At 44.4% G+C, this 17,509-nt stretch overlaps 1 protein-coding gene across 2 annotated transcripts in view; it reads left to right on the top strand.

Annotated features, from left to right (window-relative positions):
- lrfn5b (leucine rich repeat and fibronectin type III domain containing 5b) overlaps nt 1–12,233 on the top strand; it is a 15,435-nt gene extending 3,202 nt beyond the window's left edge. Inside the window, exons 1-6 of one of the 2 annotated variants that reach the window (XM_035678529.1) lie at nt 54–605; nt 5,891–6,807; nt 7,599–7,773; nt 8,715–9,048; nt 10,015–10,315; nt 10,439–12,233. In XM_035678529.1, the coding sequence (XP_035534422.1) occupies nt 5,917–6,807; nt 7,599–7,773; nt 8,715–9,048; nt 10,015–10,315; nt 10,439–11,134 (2,397 nt within the window). In that variant the 5' untranslated portion in view covers nt 54–605; nt 5,891–5,916 and the 3' untranslated portion in view covers nt 11,135–12,233. Of the gene's footprint in view, nt 1–53; nt 606–5,890; nt 6,808–7,598; nt 7,774–8,714; nt 9,049–10,014; nt 10,316–10,438 lie in introns of those variants that run through there. The other variant, XM_035678528.1, reaches the window with a different exon arrangement.
- The last annotated feature ends 5,276 nt before the right edge of the window (nt 12,234–17,509 follow it).

The raw sequence follows: 17,509 nt of genomic DNA, 5'->3' as shown, positions 1-17,509 counted from the left end.
GTAGTCCGGGGGCAGAAGGGGGGGAGGGCGGGGGGGGCATATTATGGCAGCAACCTTTCAGTCAATCTGGATTAACTCGCACTGAGCCCTGCGTCGCCAGCAAAACCCCGTGAAAGCGATACGAACATCTGGCTGAATTCAGCACAGCACCAGTCACTCACACAGCGCTGTAGATATTAAAGCAGACTGTCGCTACAAAGGCGTTTTCTCTCTTCTGGAGGTGCATACAGGCGGATGCGCAGTAGAGGCGATCCCGCACAGCTGCAGCCTCGAAGCCACACCGGGACCCTTCAGGTTGCGTTTTCCAGTTTTTTTTTTTTCTCGAAAGGAGGGACGCCGAGTTACATCTTTCCCGTGCGAGGGGATTGGAGAGGAGTCGTCCTTTATCTGCTGGTCATGGATTTCTTGAAGGGCATCGCTGGTTTCGCAGGCCGTCACATGTTATAGGAGCCAAGACGCGTGTTTCGGGACACCTGAATTATCTCCAAGAAAGCACCGTCGGTCCCATTTTAGGCAAGACGCTCTCAGAATGCTCTCAGTCCTCCTGGGAGGAAATCAGCTCAAACGCACCCTCCTCTAACTTGGCTTCATGTTTCATCTGCAAGGTAAATGCAATATTTTTATAGGCTGCAATTGGTGTGAATTGTAGCCTCTGAACTCTTTTGGGGGTGGTGGGGGGGGGGACGGTCTTTCAAGAGGCGCAATATTGACTTGAAGTACTTCTCCCAGGACCCATCTGAAAGGTTCAGATTTTCCATTGTGACAGGGGTTGTGGCTGTAACCCACCAGCCCAGGACCTGTACCGCAAGGTCAAAAAAGCTCCTCAATTGCCAAGGAACGCCGTCAGATAGCAGTTTTATTCTTAGTATCCACTTCTGCAGTCTGTGCTGTTTTTTTCATCTCCCTACAGGTGACACTCAGAATCATGCCTAATGTGGCCATTATTCAGCCCTCTCTCCCGGATTCGTGCAGGATAAGATTGATTTCAGATGTGAGATGTTTTATTGTGTATTTTATCAGCACAGAGGATCCAGTGATAGGCTCTCTGCTCTCTCTGTGGTTAAACCCTAGCTGATTTGCAAATTACATCTCAGTCATTAAGGTGTGATAAAGTCTAAATTAGCCTAAGTAACAAAATTGATAATAAGATGAGTGTGTGGGCAGGGGGACGTGTTGCCAGGTGACTGATGAAGACAGGTGAAAATATGGTCTCTGATTTTTTTTCACCAAGGATGAGGTATAATGGTATTGTCTTATGTCGAGTGTTAGTTATCACATATCTTGTTATTCATGAGTGCCTGAGGCACCATTGTAACTGCTACACCAGTGAAATCAGGCCCACGCCTCATTTTGCTGCTTCTATTTGCTCTTACTGCTATGTTAATGCACTCAGTGATGTAGCTCGAATGCTGCTACCTTTCACTGATAGCAGGGGAGTGATATGTGGTTCCTGAATACCGAGGCTTTTCTGCAGACCAGCTCGACATTCACTGACCCAAATTTTTACTCACCACAAAATAAGCTTTTGTTTTTGCTGAAGAAGTGCTTTCATTATTACTTGAAACACATTATTTGACAGTCACAAACTTGCACACTCACACACCTAGTCCACATGTTGTGTATGTGAGTTGCTTTTTGATTACACAACACAATAAAGAGAGAGAAGATTATGCATTATTTAGCCTTTTTGTTGCTGTGCGAGGTAAAACACAGGATCCTGAGGGTCTTTGAAATAGGGAAAATGAATCAGTGGATACAGTGAGTGGATTTCATTTTGGCTGTCTTTATTCCCCACATTGAGGCTGTTACATGAAAAAAAGTCCATGTAACAGAGAATAGTATTTTCACAAAGAGAGGTACAGAATTAGCTTTTTCTTACACTTCTGTATCTGGAATTGCACTTGGGACTTGGCATATTTGAAAGTCTACAGACCTGCGGGCCCATTCTGTGGAGAATATTCACTTGAGAAGGCCGTATTGATATTCAGAGGTGGTGTTCACAGATTCTGCATTCCTCTTTCTGGAAGAAAATCCCCGGTCATAAGCCCCTCACATCAGGGCACGTCACAACGGCGCAAGAGTTAAGATCCAAAGTCAGTGATCAGCATTTAAATTTGGCCTTTTCAGCCTGCTTTAATGCAAGAAGACAGCATCTAAAATATGAGAGAGTGTGAATATGAGTGTTTGTTTGTTTATTTGTTGGACTGATGCTCCAGTCAGGAGATATACAGCATATCAAGGTTTCACAAAATTTTCCTGTGATAGTGTGTGGAGGAAAACACTTGGAATTACAAAGGGGAGTTGTAAATGCTGATGAACAGCACTTCTATTGATGCAGTGGGGTCTGCTTAGTATGCTATCCCCCTGGCACACACACACACACACACACACACACATTCCCGCACAAGCTTGTCCGAGTAAGAAATAATTTCAACTATATCAGAGTTCTACATCAAGTCATTTAGGTTTTTATTATGTGCCAGACTGGAAAAACTGTAATGATTCAGTCACTCCAAACACTAACTCCAATACAAAATTAGCTGAGTGTAAAATCTGCTCTCTCCTCATCACGACAGGGTCATAAATGGTAGGCTACAATGAGCCTGCTCAAGCCCGCAACCAGAACCTCAATTGTCAAGGCCCTTTCCCCCAGAGAGGACTCTTTGTTCAAAATATTATTAGGTGATCTGAAAATGAGCCACTGATTACATCTCACCCAAAACTGACGTTTTCTGTGTTGCCATGGCATCGAGGCTGTCACCCAAGAGCTATCGCATTCTAACATTGGCAGACTCTGTAGGAAAAGGGTGTCACAGCACATACCCACATTCACAAACACAGATGTGTTAGTTAGACGGCCCATAGCAGCATCAATGTTTGGTCAGGATGTTTGGACTCGGGCTACAACGAGCATTTACCAGACAAAATAGAATTTGTACCAGCTCAGTCAAAATATGATCCACTTCAGCAGATGCAGGCAGCTCCATTTGGTCTCATAAAGCAGGCAGGCTGAGGACCCATTTCACTGCTTTGTCGATACCATTTTACCATCATGTTGCAGCATCAGTTTACCTCCTTGACACAACAGAGTTTATTTTTGGCAGTTGCACACGTCCGGCTGTTTTTTTCCCCAGTGTAACCCAGGTGAGACACTGCTGAGACGCTGCCATGTGCCATCGTGTCGACCTGCGTAGAGGCATACCAAGCAGACTTCATCTCATTAACTTCTTCTTGCAGGGCTGCTTTCCCTGATTCCCTGCCCAGGCGTGGATTGCAGAGGCTTTCTCACATGAGCTCCAGCATAAGTTAGACCATCTGAAAACATATCCCCCATGACCTCACCGGCCGATTGGCATGCAGTATGCTGCATAAGGCTTTTCTTGGCGAATGCTGCCCCAGGGACACCATAGATATCCTCTCCTTACAGTATACTGCTGCTACTGCTGCTGCTGCTGCTTCTGCTGCTGCACATGAATGTCTGTCTCCATTGCTGGGGGTTGTTTTGTAGTGAGCTACCTCTATTAGGCACATATCCACCCACTGGTGTGCGCGTGTGGGTGTGGGCTGTCAGTCTGTTCTGTTCTCTGAGGGCGAAAAGACCTGCTCAGAGGTAGTAAACGAACATTTGATTGACTAAGAAGGAGATTATGGTTAATGCATCAGTAGATTATCTGTTTTCTTGTTTATCTGTGGCCCTCCCAAGTCGCCTCACTATAATGAACAGCCCAACCTGGAGGATAATGATTTTCTGGGGGTGTGACATTTAAAGATGAAGTGCGTGATTGATGAATGCATTGATTGATTATCTACTTATTTGTTCATGTACCTGATGAGTGCAACCTGTTATGCAGATCTCCGTGGAACAACCATAATTAAATGCAAATTAGGGCGACAGCAACAGATATTTCCTGCCCTGTCTCACCAGCGAGGGGCTGTCCTTTTGTCCTCACAGAACAAATTTTGTAGGGATTACCGTTGCAACCATTCTCTTCACGTTTGGCTGAGTTTTCAGCAGCGAAAAAAAGCCCCATCTCTACAGAGTGAATCAATATCACGTCTTCAGTGCCATTCCAGTCTGGAAGTAGCAGGTCCTCTCTGCCTCATTGCACATCCAGAGGCCGTGCCATTCAGAGTCAGAGCAGAACGTGGTTGGCACACCAACACGAGCACACTTGCGTACGCCTCAGCTCTCCTCTGATACACACAAACACCTAAAATAGATATTAAAGTTTCCACATAGGCACTTGGGCACCACTACACATGGCTTTAAAGTCATCTGCCATCTTTAAGTAAAGCCATGACAACATTTAATAATCAACTCCACAGTCCATTTCTCACCAGCGCAGATCTCTGCAGCACTGCACCCCAGACTAGAATCCAGCTCAGGGCTCTTGTGTGATTTCGTAAAGTTGTCCCTTGTAAAAATGGGTCGAGAAAGACATTGATTCATTGCTGCTTGATCAGCAGTATTCATGAAAATGTCACACCCAGCATGCTCTCTCCAATGATATCATTCCTCCCTTTGCTATTATGGGCCATTTATAGGCGACCTCTTTCCTGCCTTCTTGTCGGGCTGTGATACATTTTTACCCAGCTGTCAAAATGCAACTGTTGTCAGTGGATGCCACCGGGCTTCCTTCACTCCCCTACTCACATTAAAACGTGCCCCCACATGGCAAGCATGTCAGTCCCATCCCGTCTGATGTTTTCTTTACCCGATGATATTTTCCTCATACTCCCGACTGCCAAGGTTATTACACTGTGAGTTGTGTGTCACAGCTCCGGTGCAACAGAAGCTTTTGAAGCATGAAGCTACTCAGTTGGCAAACTCTTTGCTGAGGCAAGATTTTTATGCACACTCTCCAAGACCCAACGTCGACAATGGAGGCATTACCAGCAAACCACAGAAAGCTATAATCATAAATCAGCCATTCTCTTCGGTATTTAAAGGTTAGCCATTGGATTTTTACTACAGTTGTGGGATTGGATCTCTTGTTCTCGTGTTTGATTGGATCGGTGTTCCTTTCTGTGTGTTGTAATGGGACTCCCAGAGTGTTGAATATTGCATGTTCAACCAAAATGACACTAAATTTCAGTTCTAAAAATAATCACAGCTGATGTCACTCTCGCTCTGGTACATTGTGTGGTGCACCTGCAGAGCTGTGATCTGATCTCCACTGTCTTAGTTTTATGACATGTTATATCCCTGACAAGGTCTCCGGATTCATCAAATGGATCCCTCCTTATCCCCCATCTCAGTTGTGTCATAAGTAAGAGTAGCAGCAGAGAGAGCAGAGAGAAAATCAATAGCAAGGCATAGCACATCCTCACTGAGGCACTGGGCCCAATCATCTCTTCCTATTGGCGATATGATCCTGGGAGATATCAGTCTAATTCTGATGAGGCCTAGGACTGCCAGTCTAGACTTTCATCCCTCTGTACACAAACATAAAAGGGCCGGCATTATCATATCAAAAAAGTACCATTGGGGCAGCAGGGGTTTAAAAGGAGAGCTGTCACAAAAATCATGCAAGATTACTGGGGATGTTTCACTATCAAGTTTGCAGGTGACTAATTGGTTTCATGTCTAATTGCACAGCATTTATTGTTTGTTCAGGCATTGACTCGCTGAGCTTCCTGCTCAGAGTTTGGAATCTCTGTAAATCTTAGCTGTGAGCTGGCAATGATGTTTCAAATCCAGCAGAAAAGCTTCAACGTTACAAAGCAGTATCCCCCAGTTCTATTTGCATGTGTGAATACCGAGCTACAAAAATGACAGCTTGATAAAGATTATACAAATTCCAATCACAGATTTTATGCTTTGTGTTCTTTAACTGCTTAATAAATAGTTTGCCCTTCTTTTCTCTGTTTTTGCTTTGATCTTTTTTAGGTGTTTTAACCTGACTGAAAAGCCAAATGGAGTCTCTCCTGGTTTATCTGATAGTCCTCGGTGTGGCTGTGAAGGCCCACAAAGTTCAGGTCTGCCCCAAACGCTGCGTCTGCCAGATGCTTAACCCCAACCTGGCGACTTTGTGCGACAAAAAGGGTCTTCTCTTTGTGCCCCCGAACATCGACAGGCACACGGTGGAGATGCGCCTTGGGGATAACTTTGTAACCAGCATCAAACGCAAAGACTTTGCCAACATGACCAAGCTGGTGGACCTCACGCTCTCTAGGAACACTATCGGCGCAATCACGCCTCATGCTTTCAAAGATCTGGAGAACCTACGAGCTCTTCACCTCGATAGCAACCGGCTAAGCCGCATCACCAACGACACCTTCAGCGGCATGTCCAAGCTGCACCACCTCATCCTCAACAACAACCAGCTCACCCACATCCATATTGGGGCCTTTAATGATCTGACAGCACTGGAGGAGCTTGACTTATCCTACAACAACTTGGAAAGTGCGCCATGGGTGGCCATTCAGAGGATGTCCAATCTCCACACTCTCAATTTGGACCACAACATGCTTAGCTACATCCCAGAGGGCACCTTCTCTGGCCTGCAGAAGCTTAAGAGGTTGGACGTGACTTCAAACAAGCTCCAGAAGCTTCCTCCTGACCCTATTTTTCAGAGAGCTGGGGTCCTGGCCACCTCTGGGATAATGGGCCCTACCTCGTTCGCGTTGAGCTTCGGAGGGAACCCACTGAGGTGTAACTGTGAGCTGCTCTGGCTTCGGAGGTTGCGGAGGGAGGATGATCTGGAGACCTGTGCCTCACCGCAGCACCTCGCCGGACGCTATTTCTGGACTGTTTCAGAGGAAGAGTTCCTGTGTGAGCCTCCTCTCATCACCAGGCACTCTCAGGTATTACCTCCAAATGGAGCTTTGCACTGTAAGACATAACACCTGCTACTGTTACACTCTTTGAGACAGACATTCGATTCTGTGTCAGTTAATCCAAGGTGGCACTTTGTGCTTTCTTTGACTGTCACACCAAATATTAGCTTTGTGAGCCAAAAGAGTCTTACAAGACTTGTGGGACACTCAGCTAACTGAATATTGTAAAATATATAGGACTTACTTAAAAAATGTAATCAAATTGTGGCCTGTGGAGAGTTCTTTAGTAGGATTTTCAGTTTTAATAAAGCTATTTGAAGGTTTATGATGGAGCCGCGGAGAAGCTCTTATTACACAGTGAAAGCTTACAGTGATTTAGCCCTTGATTCATGCATCCAAACAAAATTATCTGATCCAATCCTTGCCAAATAACTACAGCTATATCAACTCATTTACATTCAGCAGACCTCTTTTGCATAATTGCACAGAAAATTATCTTTTACTTGGATGCCATCATACACACTGCAATGTACTGTCATATTGATTATCTTGCTTTCATCATCATGCTAATTCAATATCACGACAATGATCAATTGTTGATTATATTTACGGATAAACACAACATTATCAATACTGACATTAATTATAATATCTCAGTTATTCAGACTGTCGTACTCTAAGCCAAACGTCCAGCACAAAGAATTACTCTTTGTTCAAAGTGTTTTTCAGTTTTTGTATTTAGTGCGTTATCTAATCAGTGTTGTTTTGTATTTAACATAAAGTCATCCCTCTAACTGCCTTGCCTCCCTCCGCTTCAGGAGCTGCGAGCTTTGGAGGGTCAGAGTGTGACTCTGCGCTGTAAGGCCAGGGGCGACCCCGACCCCATTATCCACTGGATCGCCCCCGACGGACGCCTTATGTCCAACTCCTCCAGGGCTGCGGTCCACACAGACGGCACGCTGGACATTCTCATCAGCACTGTCAAGGACTCTGGTCTGTTTACACCCCGGTGGCTGCGCTTGTGTTGTTGACAGAACAAAATTAGTTGTTTGCTTGTGTGCGCCGAAGACTATGGGACTTAAGTATTTGTCTACATCAGGTGATAAAGTTTAGAGTGTGAAAGAGAGAGAGTGTGTTGGCTCGCACACTGATTAAAGTGACAATGGAATGACAAATTACTTTCTCTTCTCTTTATGTTGGTGTCATGGTTGGTTTCTGTCATATTTACAGAACTGTGCTTTCTGACACCTTTATGTTGTAGTGGTTAAAGCAACGCATGTTTAAACATTACAAATTTGAAAGAGTTTTACATCTTAAGAAATGTGCTTATTTGCTTTTTTGCTGATTGATGGCATGTTCATGTCTGCGTTAAATATGAAGATATGGGGGGTTATGAGCCGTGCTATTTCTTGGCTGGGAGCCACTTCATGGTGATGACAAAACTCCAGTAATGCCACCATTTGTTTTTTTTGTATGGATTAAACAAAATAAATATAAGATGGTAATTAGTGCACTTTAAATGTGCTGGCAGGCAGATTTTTTTCAAAGTGAGCAAAATGTCAAATGTCCAAAATGCTAAGCTAAGCTAACCAGCCGCTGGCTGTACGCTTACAGATACGGGCAGACACATATAAGAGTTGTATTAATCTTATCATTCAACTCTAGGCAAGAAAGCAAGAAAGTGAAAGTATTACTCAGAGCCCCTGAATTCCCAAAAGATAATATTTATTTATGTTGTGCACACAAGATAAATAAATATCATCTTTCACGACATTGGGGCCTTTGACAGTTCCCCATAATGTCAAACTATTTCTTTAAATATGATAAGATTTGTTTTTATTGCAACTTGAATGTGTGTTTTAGTTCTACAGTACATATCTGTGTATCACAATGAATGCCAGGAAGGATAATAATCAAATTAGTTTGTGTTCTAGGTTCCTTCACCTGCGTGGCCTCCAACCCGGCAGGCGAGGCCCAGCAGACGGTGGATCTGGTCATTGCTAAACTCCCTCATATCACCAACAACACAGTCGCAGAGCGGGAGCCTGACCCCGGATTATCGGATATCGCCACAGTGACCAAGACTGGGGCAGAAGGGGGAGGGTTGCCTCTGGGGAATGCAAAGACGAGCCAGGAGAAGAAAGTAGTAATTGCTGAGACCACATCCACCTCGGCCCTGGTCAGGTTTAACTTCCAGAGGAGTATACCTGGAATACGCATGTTCCAGATCCAATATAACGGCACCTATGACGATTCACTGGTTTACAGGTAAACAGAATGACGTACTGGGTTAATACAAAGCATCGAACATAAGTTGAAGAAGAAAATGGAGCGCAGACTTAAAATGCAGGCCAAATTATACAATTTAATCTAATACACAAAACCTAAAATCTGTATCTAAATGTAAAAATACTTGAGCTGATTGGAAACACATTATAAAAATCCAATGACCCTTGTTTTACCTTTATAGTCTGCTTTGAATGCCTAAACCCATTTGCATATTAAGTCATTTAGAACTGGACCTGGCTGTCAACATGATTATTTGTGGCTTCTATTAATCCCTTTAGGAAGACAGAATAATGCACTGTATCTGACTCCTTATTCTTCGACTCATAATCCCCCCCCTCCCCTGAGTGTATCATTTACTATGTGCAAAACCTTGATAATGCTTAATCAACAAAATCAAACCCGAATGTCAGCACTAAGCTGTGGACTGATAGAAGATGAAAGAATAGTCAGCCAGTGTTTTACAAAAAGCATCAGTGGCTTCACACATGCCCATCTGAGAAAGCAGCGCACACAGCATTCTTTCATCTCTACCCCCTTTCACTCCATATTCAGAGCTAATCACTGTGATATGATAGGACGGTCGCACAGACGCCTTTTTTCCAAAAGAACCTCGAAGTCAACAACACATATGGTGTTCGGCATCGGCTACTGAATTTGGGAGACATTAGGGAATCGACTCTGTAATCCTGATCCTGAAATGGAGGCAGCCTGCCTCTCCGGTGTCTGAAAGCAAACTTTTATCAGTAATGATGCTGGAGAGAATAAATCAAATGTCACAAAAGATTATGCCAGACAAATTTTAAATAGCCCCCCTGAGAGATGATTGTCATGTCATTTTATCCTTACAAAACAATAAGCTGGATAATCTGATTTGCTGCTGTCTCCTTTCATTTAACCCCCTCTAATCTATGTCAGAACTCACAAAGCTTTTTTTTCTTTTTACAGAATGATACCCCCAACCAGTAAGAGCATCCTGGTAAACAACCTGGCGGCTGGTACAAACTATGACCTGTGTGTGCTGGCCATCTATGATGACCAGGTTACCTCGCTGACCGCCACCAGAGTGATAGGTTGTGTCCACTTCACCACAGAGCCGCAGTACCTGAGATGCCATTTCATGCAGTCCCAGTTTCTTGGCGGCACCATTGTGGTTATCATTGGAGGGATTATCGTGGCCTCGGTGCTCGCTTTTATCATCTTCCTCATTGTGCGCTACCGGGTGTGTAACCAAGGAGATGCAGATAAGGTCAGTTTGGCACGATTCCCTCTGTTCTTTTGTCTGTTCATTATTTCTGTTGATATTAAAAGTCTCTAATAGAATTGCTTTCATTCTTCTCTCTCTTCCCTTACTTGTCTCCTATCGTATCAGGCTCTAGAGATGGGGGACATTCGGTCACTGAGCAGTGATGGACAGCTACAGGGCTGTGGGATTCCCAAGTCCCTCTCCAAGCAGGTCCTGCGTCCAGAAAAGAATGACAAGGACTCCCTCAGAGTTGTCCTTCCACCCCCGGAGCCAGCCAAGCAGCGTCCGCCAGTCGTTGTAGCCACTACCAAACCCTCCGTCCCAGACTGCACTGTCTCTACCTCTGCTGCCAGCCACAGCTGGCACCCGGCCTCCCCAGGCGCTCCGAGGCCCAAACGTTCCAGTGCTCCACCAAAACCCTCAGAAGCTTGCCGAGCTGAAGCTCAGGCCGATGTAGAGCTCGATAACATGAACCAGAATAACTCGTCAGAGGTCAAAATGGCCACTGCTGTCGCTCTGGCTGTTCCTGGCCAGCCCACCAAATGGACTACTGTTCCCAGGGGTCCACGGCCACACCAGGCCCCTCAGCATTACATGACTGTGCCTGCAGGAGGAGTGAGGGTGAACCGCAGGCACTCCCTTAATGCAGACTCATATAGGGAGCGCTGCTATGTGGCCTACCCCAAAACTGGGGCCAGTCTGCGCTCCAAGCGGAGCTTGTCGATGAGCGGAGAGCTGCCGCAGCTCGAGAGCACAGCAAACATTCACCGGGCCAGGGACAAGCTCTCCAGGTCTGAGTGGCTTCTGGAGAGCACTTTATGATTTGGAGTTTATGACCTGCGTTCTCTTGTTTTCTTGGATTGGATTTGTGGCCCGTTGTGAAACAGACAGGGATTTTATGCCTTGTTTTGAGCTTTTGTGCTCTCTATCGAGGGACCTGTAAACTTCCTCTCATATATTTGGGGGCAAGGCAGGCATACAGGGTTATGGGAAACGTTTCACATTTGTTTTCTACCTTATAACCAATCAAAGTCTTCTTTATAATGACACTTGATCAAACTTTGATGAAAGGCACAACAATGTATAAAATAACAACAAAATGTACAAAAATGTTTAGTTGTGTGAGATACTGTAAATCTCAATGCAACCATAAGTGTTCATGTGGTATTGAATGCAGTGACCTGGACATACTGTATTATAACAAAGACAGACACACGCAGGGGGTGGGGTTATTATACTCACAGTCTCATTGCCTGTTACTTAACGTGATACAATCTCTGTAGACTTTAAACATGATTCTTGTCTCCAGCTCTACAGACAGACGGTGACATGTCTTAATTACCTTGGCGGTGGTTTGGAGAGATTACGAATGTGCTTTACATCCCCAGAGGTGTTGAAACAGAATGTAGTAGACAGACAACGCTCCATCTTTTCATCCCGACACTCCCAGACACAGCACAATGCAGTATTTTTGTGGCACAAGTCGACTCAGCCTAATACTGCCCTCCGGTTTGAATCAATACATTTTTATCACATAATTACATAAAGACTCAACTCTGATAGGATTCCTGTCGTGACTGATTTGAGCGACAATTGAACCAACACCAACAGCATGACAGGTGCGGGAAGTAATCTGATATTACGTGAGGATGAGATCCAGAGGAATGGTTCATTTCCATATTTTTTACTTACTGACGTTATCATGTCACGCCGATGACAGCCATTGTAAATTAACTTGTCGATGTAAGAGAAACGATAATCACAAGTATGAGAGGACGTCAGCTCTTGATTTTGCTGTTGTTTCTGTTTGATGTTTACCAGTATAAATAAACCAGTGATAAAAGGGACATACTCAGACGTATCTCATTTTCAGCTTGCTTTGTGAATTCTCACAACTTTCCCCCACATCAGACTTAGAAAGCAGCCCTTCTCTGTGCTGTAAAGTTGTTTCTGAATAAGAACAATAGATGCATCCCTTAGTTCAGCAAGCTCCACCAGCCAAAGTGGTAATGAATTTGGGGTTTCAGTAGTCTTGCAGCAACATAATTCCCCTTTCTCTGTAAGTGGTGGACCTCTGACAGATCCCTGCCCTGAGCCCTTGTGTTTGTTCAAAGAGAGGAGGAGGGAAGCAGATGATGAAAAGAGGCCATGCTAGTCACCGGGGACGCCTTTCGCCTGCGCATCTCCTCGCTCGTCTGACAGCGCCGTGCCTGAGCCCTCGGACGGCAGCCACTGCAGAAACCTGCCGCAGGAGAGGTTTAACACAACCTCCGCAGTGGGAAACCGTGCACGACTAATTCTACAGTTACAGTAATGTGTCCCTGATAGCAGGGCTGACATGATATGCATTATCTGCTGGAATTTGAGCCCTGATTCACTGTGTATTTTGGTGGTCGGATGCTGCTTGATTGATTTTTATATACATGCTCTGGTATGCCTCTCACAGCATGAAACCTCAAGGGAAACAGCAGATTGCGTTGAAAATACAGCACTGTGCAGGGAAAACCTGTTAAGATGAGCTGCACATATTGTATGTAAGACATAAATTAATTGCTGTCACCCAAACAGGCTGGATTGAAGCCCTTTTATTCATTATTTCTTGCTCATTATGAGTGATTAAAATGCTGAAGAGCTTGGCCTGAACCTTGGTTCAGTCTTTGGCGAGAGCCAGAGGTGTATGTTAATAATAGATGCATTTCTGGGGAGAGAGAGAGAGACGGAGAAGGAGGGGAGGAGAGGAGGCGAAGCAGAGAAGAGTAGATGGAAGGTTTTGTGAAACAAATACGCCGAGGAGGGTGGGAGGCAGAGAGGCAGGGGTGAGGATGAAGAAATAGAGAGGGAGCGAGAGGTGCAGAGAAGAAAGCGAGACAGCTCAGACACGGAGAAAGAGAGACGAGAGGAAGAGGGCACAGGGAGCTGAGAGTACGAAAGAATGTAGAGCGAAACAGAACGAGCAGTGCAGGAGGAGAAAGAAAAAAGAGCATCCTTTGAAAGCCAGCCATGCAGCCTCTGGGTCTTCGGTATTCAGTGCACCTTTACAAAGGGGATGATGGGGACGACGACGACGCAGTGGCGGGATGAGTTTGGTTGATAGGCCTCGGCTGGAGGTCTGGCAATGAGCAGAGTGGAGTGAGCCCTGCGGCCAGATCAGAAGCGCACGCTCCCCTTCACAACACTGCACAAGCCTGACCCGCTTTCCAAACCCCTATAATGTGTTTCCTGGCCCTTGTCTAGTCTTCCTCCTCACCTCACTACCATCTGACCCCCCCGCCTCCAATCTACTGTCTTGCATCATGCTGACTCACTCCTCTCAACTGCAAGAGTCCTGTCATGTTCCCAAACAACCCTCGCTCACATCCAACCCCCCCAGCACCCCTTGGCCCACTTGAGGACTGAACATGCCAATCTTTCTGAGTCTGACCTGCCTTTCACAAACAGTCTGGGCTGATTTGATATGCTGCTCAAATGCCACTGGGGTCAGAGTGATCGTCAGAAGCATTTTGATTAACTCCCCCCTCCCTCTTCTCAATAGTAGCGTCAATGTTCCACTGATTAAATTAATTTTCTGCTGTCACTGCTAATGGGCTTTTCATTCCTTTGTGTGAGTTTCAGTTGGTTCTGACAGAACAAGTCCCTTTACGGAGCACTTAAACCAACATGGTCTCAGACACCACGATTGCCTGCTTTTAATGACAATCATGATGTGGGGAAAATCACATTGGGGCATTGATGTGTCCAATTTGTGGTCAATTGTCTTATTTAAAGAGATCGTTGGGCCTATTTCAACAAACTGAAGAGCCTATTAGAATCACAGTTAGAGAGGGGTAATACGAATGCTTAATCGAAGACTGAGGTCCTTCAACAAGTGTGTTAGCACCTCTTGCTCTCCATGCTGCAGCTCAGTGTTTCATTATCTCCGCACAGCAGGCAGTCTTAGTCAGAGTCACACATGAGACATTGTTCCCCTGGCAAGCATTATCCTGGGGAGTACGCGTAGAAGGAGCCCAGGGCCAGATAGCGAATCCGTCCAAAACACCACTGATATCTCTCTTGGGGGGGGGCACACAAAAGGGGAGGTGGCACAGTGTAAAATATGCACAGGCAATTCCAAAGAGTATGCATTATTGAGAGGAGTAAATGGGTCCAGGATGAACATCATGGCTCATTAATAGTGAATGTGATTACTGTTTCTGGGAAAACAGCAGTCTGGGCAAGGGGGAAGATAATTGGAATGGTCAAATCTAAACTAAAGACTTCCTTGTTTACTCAGCTCCAACTGTTACTGTCTAGTCAAACCCATGATTAAAGCTGACAACTAGTGCTGCCAAGTGTCCTGTTATGATGTCAATTGCTCACACTGGAAACTACTTTACTTCCCTCTTGACCAGTGGTCTCCTGCGCCTGACTTTGCCCATTCAAGGGGGTTTAGAGAAGGCTTTGGGAGTCATTCATTTTTTATGATCTCAGCTTTTGAGTCAACTATACTTCAATTACCAACAGGATTTTGAAGCAGAGAGAGAGAGAATGAGCGAGCCCATCAGAAAGTGGAGGAGTTGGCCGAGTGAAGGTCACACACCAGGGGTGCTGACTGAGTGACTTCCACTGTTTGACACGCAGACTCACTAAGTGACACAGCGTCATCCCGCAGCACAGACACCAGATTTGGTTTGACGTGAACCCAGATTATCGCCGTGCCCCCTGAGGGGTTCCCACGCTGAAGTAACAGATGCTTCCTCCTCTTCCTCTCCTCTCCCCTCTTTCAGTTACATATGCTCCAGGGTGATGGACGACAGAGAGGCTGGCTGCAGTTTACACCAGACATACCAGGCACCATTAGGAACCATTTTCTGCCCATTTGCCTGATAGCTGCTATCGCTTATAGAAGTGATTTGCTCTATGTCTGTGCACTGAGTGTCCCCAATGATGGATCTCTCATTGATTTGCCAGTGTTGAAGATCACTAAGAGAACAGTGCAGCATCCAAGCAGATGTGCCAGTCAGCTCCCAACTATCTATCAGCTCCTGGTGAAGGGGGGACAGTTTAAGCCTCTTTAAGGATCCCATTCACAGTAACTTACTAAAAGTGCTTATGCTAATCTTGTTATCGCTTCAGGCTTCTGGTAATGGAGGATAGGAAACTGTTGGGAAGTCGTGGGCCATATTATTTTGCTCACCCATCGCACAAGCACCAAGCGGTCCCAAACTATTACACGTTACTGCCTGCCTGCTTGCTTTTCACTTTCTCATTGCTGAATAAGTTCTACATCCACGCACACAGATATCTGCATGGCTTTAGGGCTTCCATAACCAGCTCACACTAGGATTATGAATTGTCTGTGTTTCTGTGTGCTAATCTTATTTATTTCTCACAGTGATTTCATCTTGTAAGTGTGCTTGTTAAGTTGAGATATCAAACCATGGTGTCACATTTAACATGAATTTCACACTAAACATAGCATATAAAGTGTACATGCATGGGGATATGCACAGAAAATAACAGTGCAGTGTCCCCTCAGCTGTTGTTTGATCAGTTGTCATCTATGAAAGCTGATGGGACAGAGCCACTGTAGGTAAAATTGAGAATGTCAGGTAGCTCTTCATAAACAAGGCTTTAAAGGTCTTTTGATGTAGCTGTGACCACGTTTGACGATGTAGAACCTGCAGGCTGATCACATCCCTGCACAGCTGTACAGTCAGTGATTTGAAATGGAGATGCTATGCTCTTTTGGAGAGAGTTCACCTTTTTAATGAACGGGCGGAGCAAAGCGGGGACGTGACAAGGATCTTTATATAAAGCATTAATCAAATCAAATAAAGGTAAATTTGTGATTGACGTCTGCTGGCTGATGGGGGGGGGGGGGGGGTGAGGCACGAGGGAGAGGAAGGAGAGATTGAAACTGGTGTGGCTACGGTGGGACGAACGGGAAAATTTACCAATCTGCCAAATAAGTAAAGCAAAGAATTCTTTGTAATACAAACATGAAGTAATCAAAGCTATTTAGCATTGAAAGGCTAAGCAGATTATTTGCACAGACAAGATGGATACTGGTAACTGATCAAACTGGCTTGATTCTTTATTATTGATTAATTGTTTGTTTTTCTTATGTCCTGGTGGAGGATAAGTATAACCCTTACCCATTATAGTAGAATAAGCAATGTAAAAATGTTATTCAAGCAACAGTCGTGCGGTTCAAATTATCTAACTGTAAAGGTACAAAAGTATTTAGCAGCAAATGAACTTTTAGAATCATTGTGCTGCAGAAAATGCACCCCTTGTGATGATTAATGATAAGCAGATTTTACTTTTGTGATGTTGAGTGCAGAGTTAGTTTTAAACTAATTTTTGTGATTTTTGCTTGTTTTTGGATATATACTGATATTTTGACTAACAGTTGATTAAGAGAGAACTTCAAGGAGCCCTGAACTACTTATTTAAAATTGGATTATCGGTTATTTATAATCATTGTTTTTACAATCACTCTTATTTAATTAATATCTACATTGTAAGTACTTACATTGTAATCAAGTTCAGTCTGTAGGGTTGATGCACTTAGTTTTTCCACAATCTATAATTGTTAATCTTTTAGTTATTATGGTGGAACAATAGTAAAATGCTCATCAGAATTTCATTAATCAATCTATACATTGTTGGTTTCTCAAGATTTTACGACAGAAAAAGCAGGATTACTGAATTAGAGAGTTAGAAGCAGCCTCTTTGGGGTTACTGTAATATAAATGTTACTAAAAAATTATACATTTAATGATTAGATGGTTGATTTGTGTTTTTTTTTGCAAACTTATTGCATTTAACATTTGAATCATTAAATTTCTTGAAACTTGTACAACCTACTTTCACAAGCAGTTGCATTAATTTGGTGTGAGAGGGATGAGAGGGACCAGGTGCGTCACGGATGGACATATATATGCTATTATTTTATATATATATAGAGATTGAGAGAGAGAGAGAGACCGGAGAGAGAAGACGAGTGATACTGAGCAGGAGAAGGAGAACGTGGCTATTGAGGTGGAGAGGAAAAGGAGCTGAAGGGAAGAGGTGACAAGGAGTGAGTGTGAAGAGAGGGAATGAATGATTAACTGTACTTTCTTTTGGTGTGACGCTTTTGAATAGAGTGAAATAACCCATGTCTTGATTTCGATTCAAAGACGTTTCGCGTACACGGAGTGTTGATCTCTTTTT

This window comes from Morone saxatilis, unplaced genomic scaffold, assembly GCF_004916995.1.
Source record: "Morone saxatilis isolate NCDOM2014 unplaced genomic scaffold, NCSU_SB_2.0 Contig7, whole genome shotgun sequence".
Taxonomy (NCBI): Eukaryota; Metazoa; Chordata; class Actinopteri; family Moronidae; genus Morone; species Morone saxatilis.
Note: the sequence above shows the minus strand (reverse complement) of the source record. Positions and strands in the feature narration are given on the sequence as shown.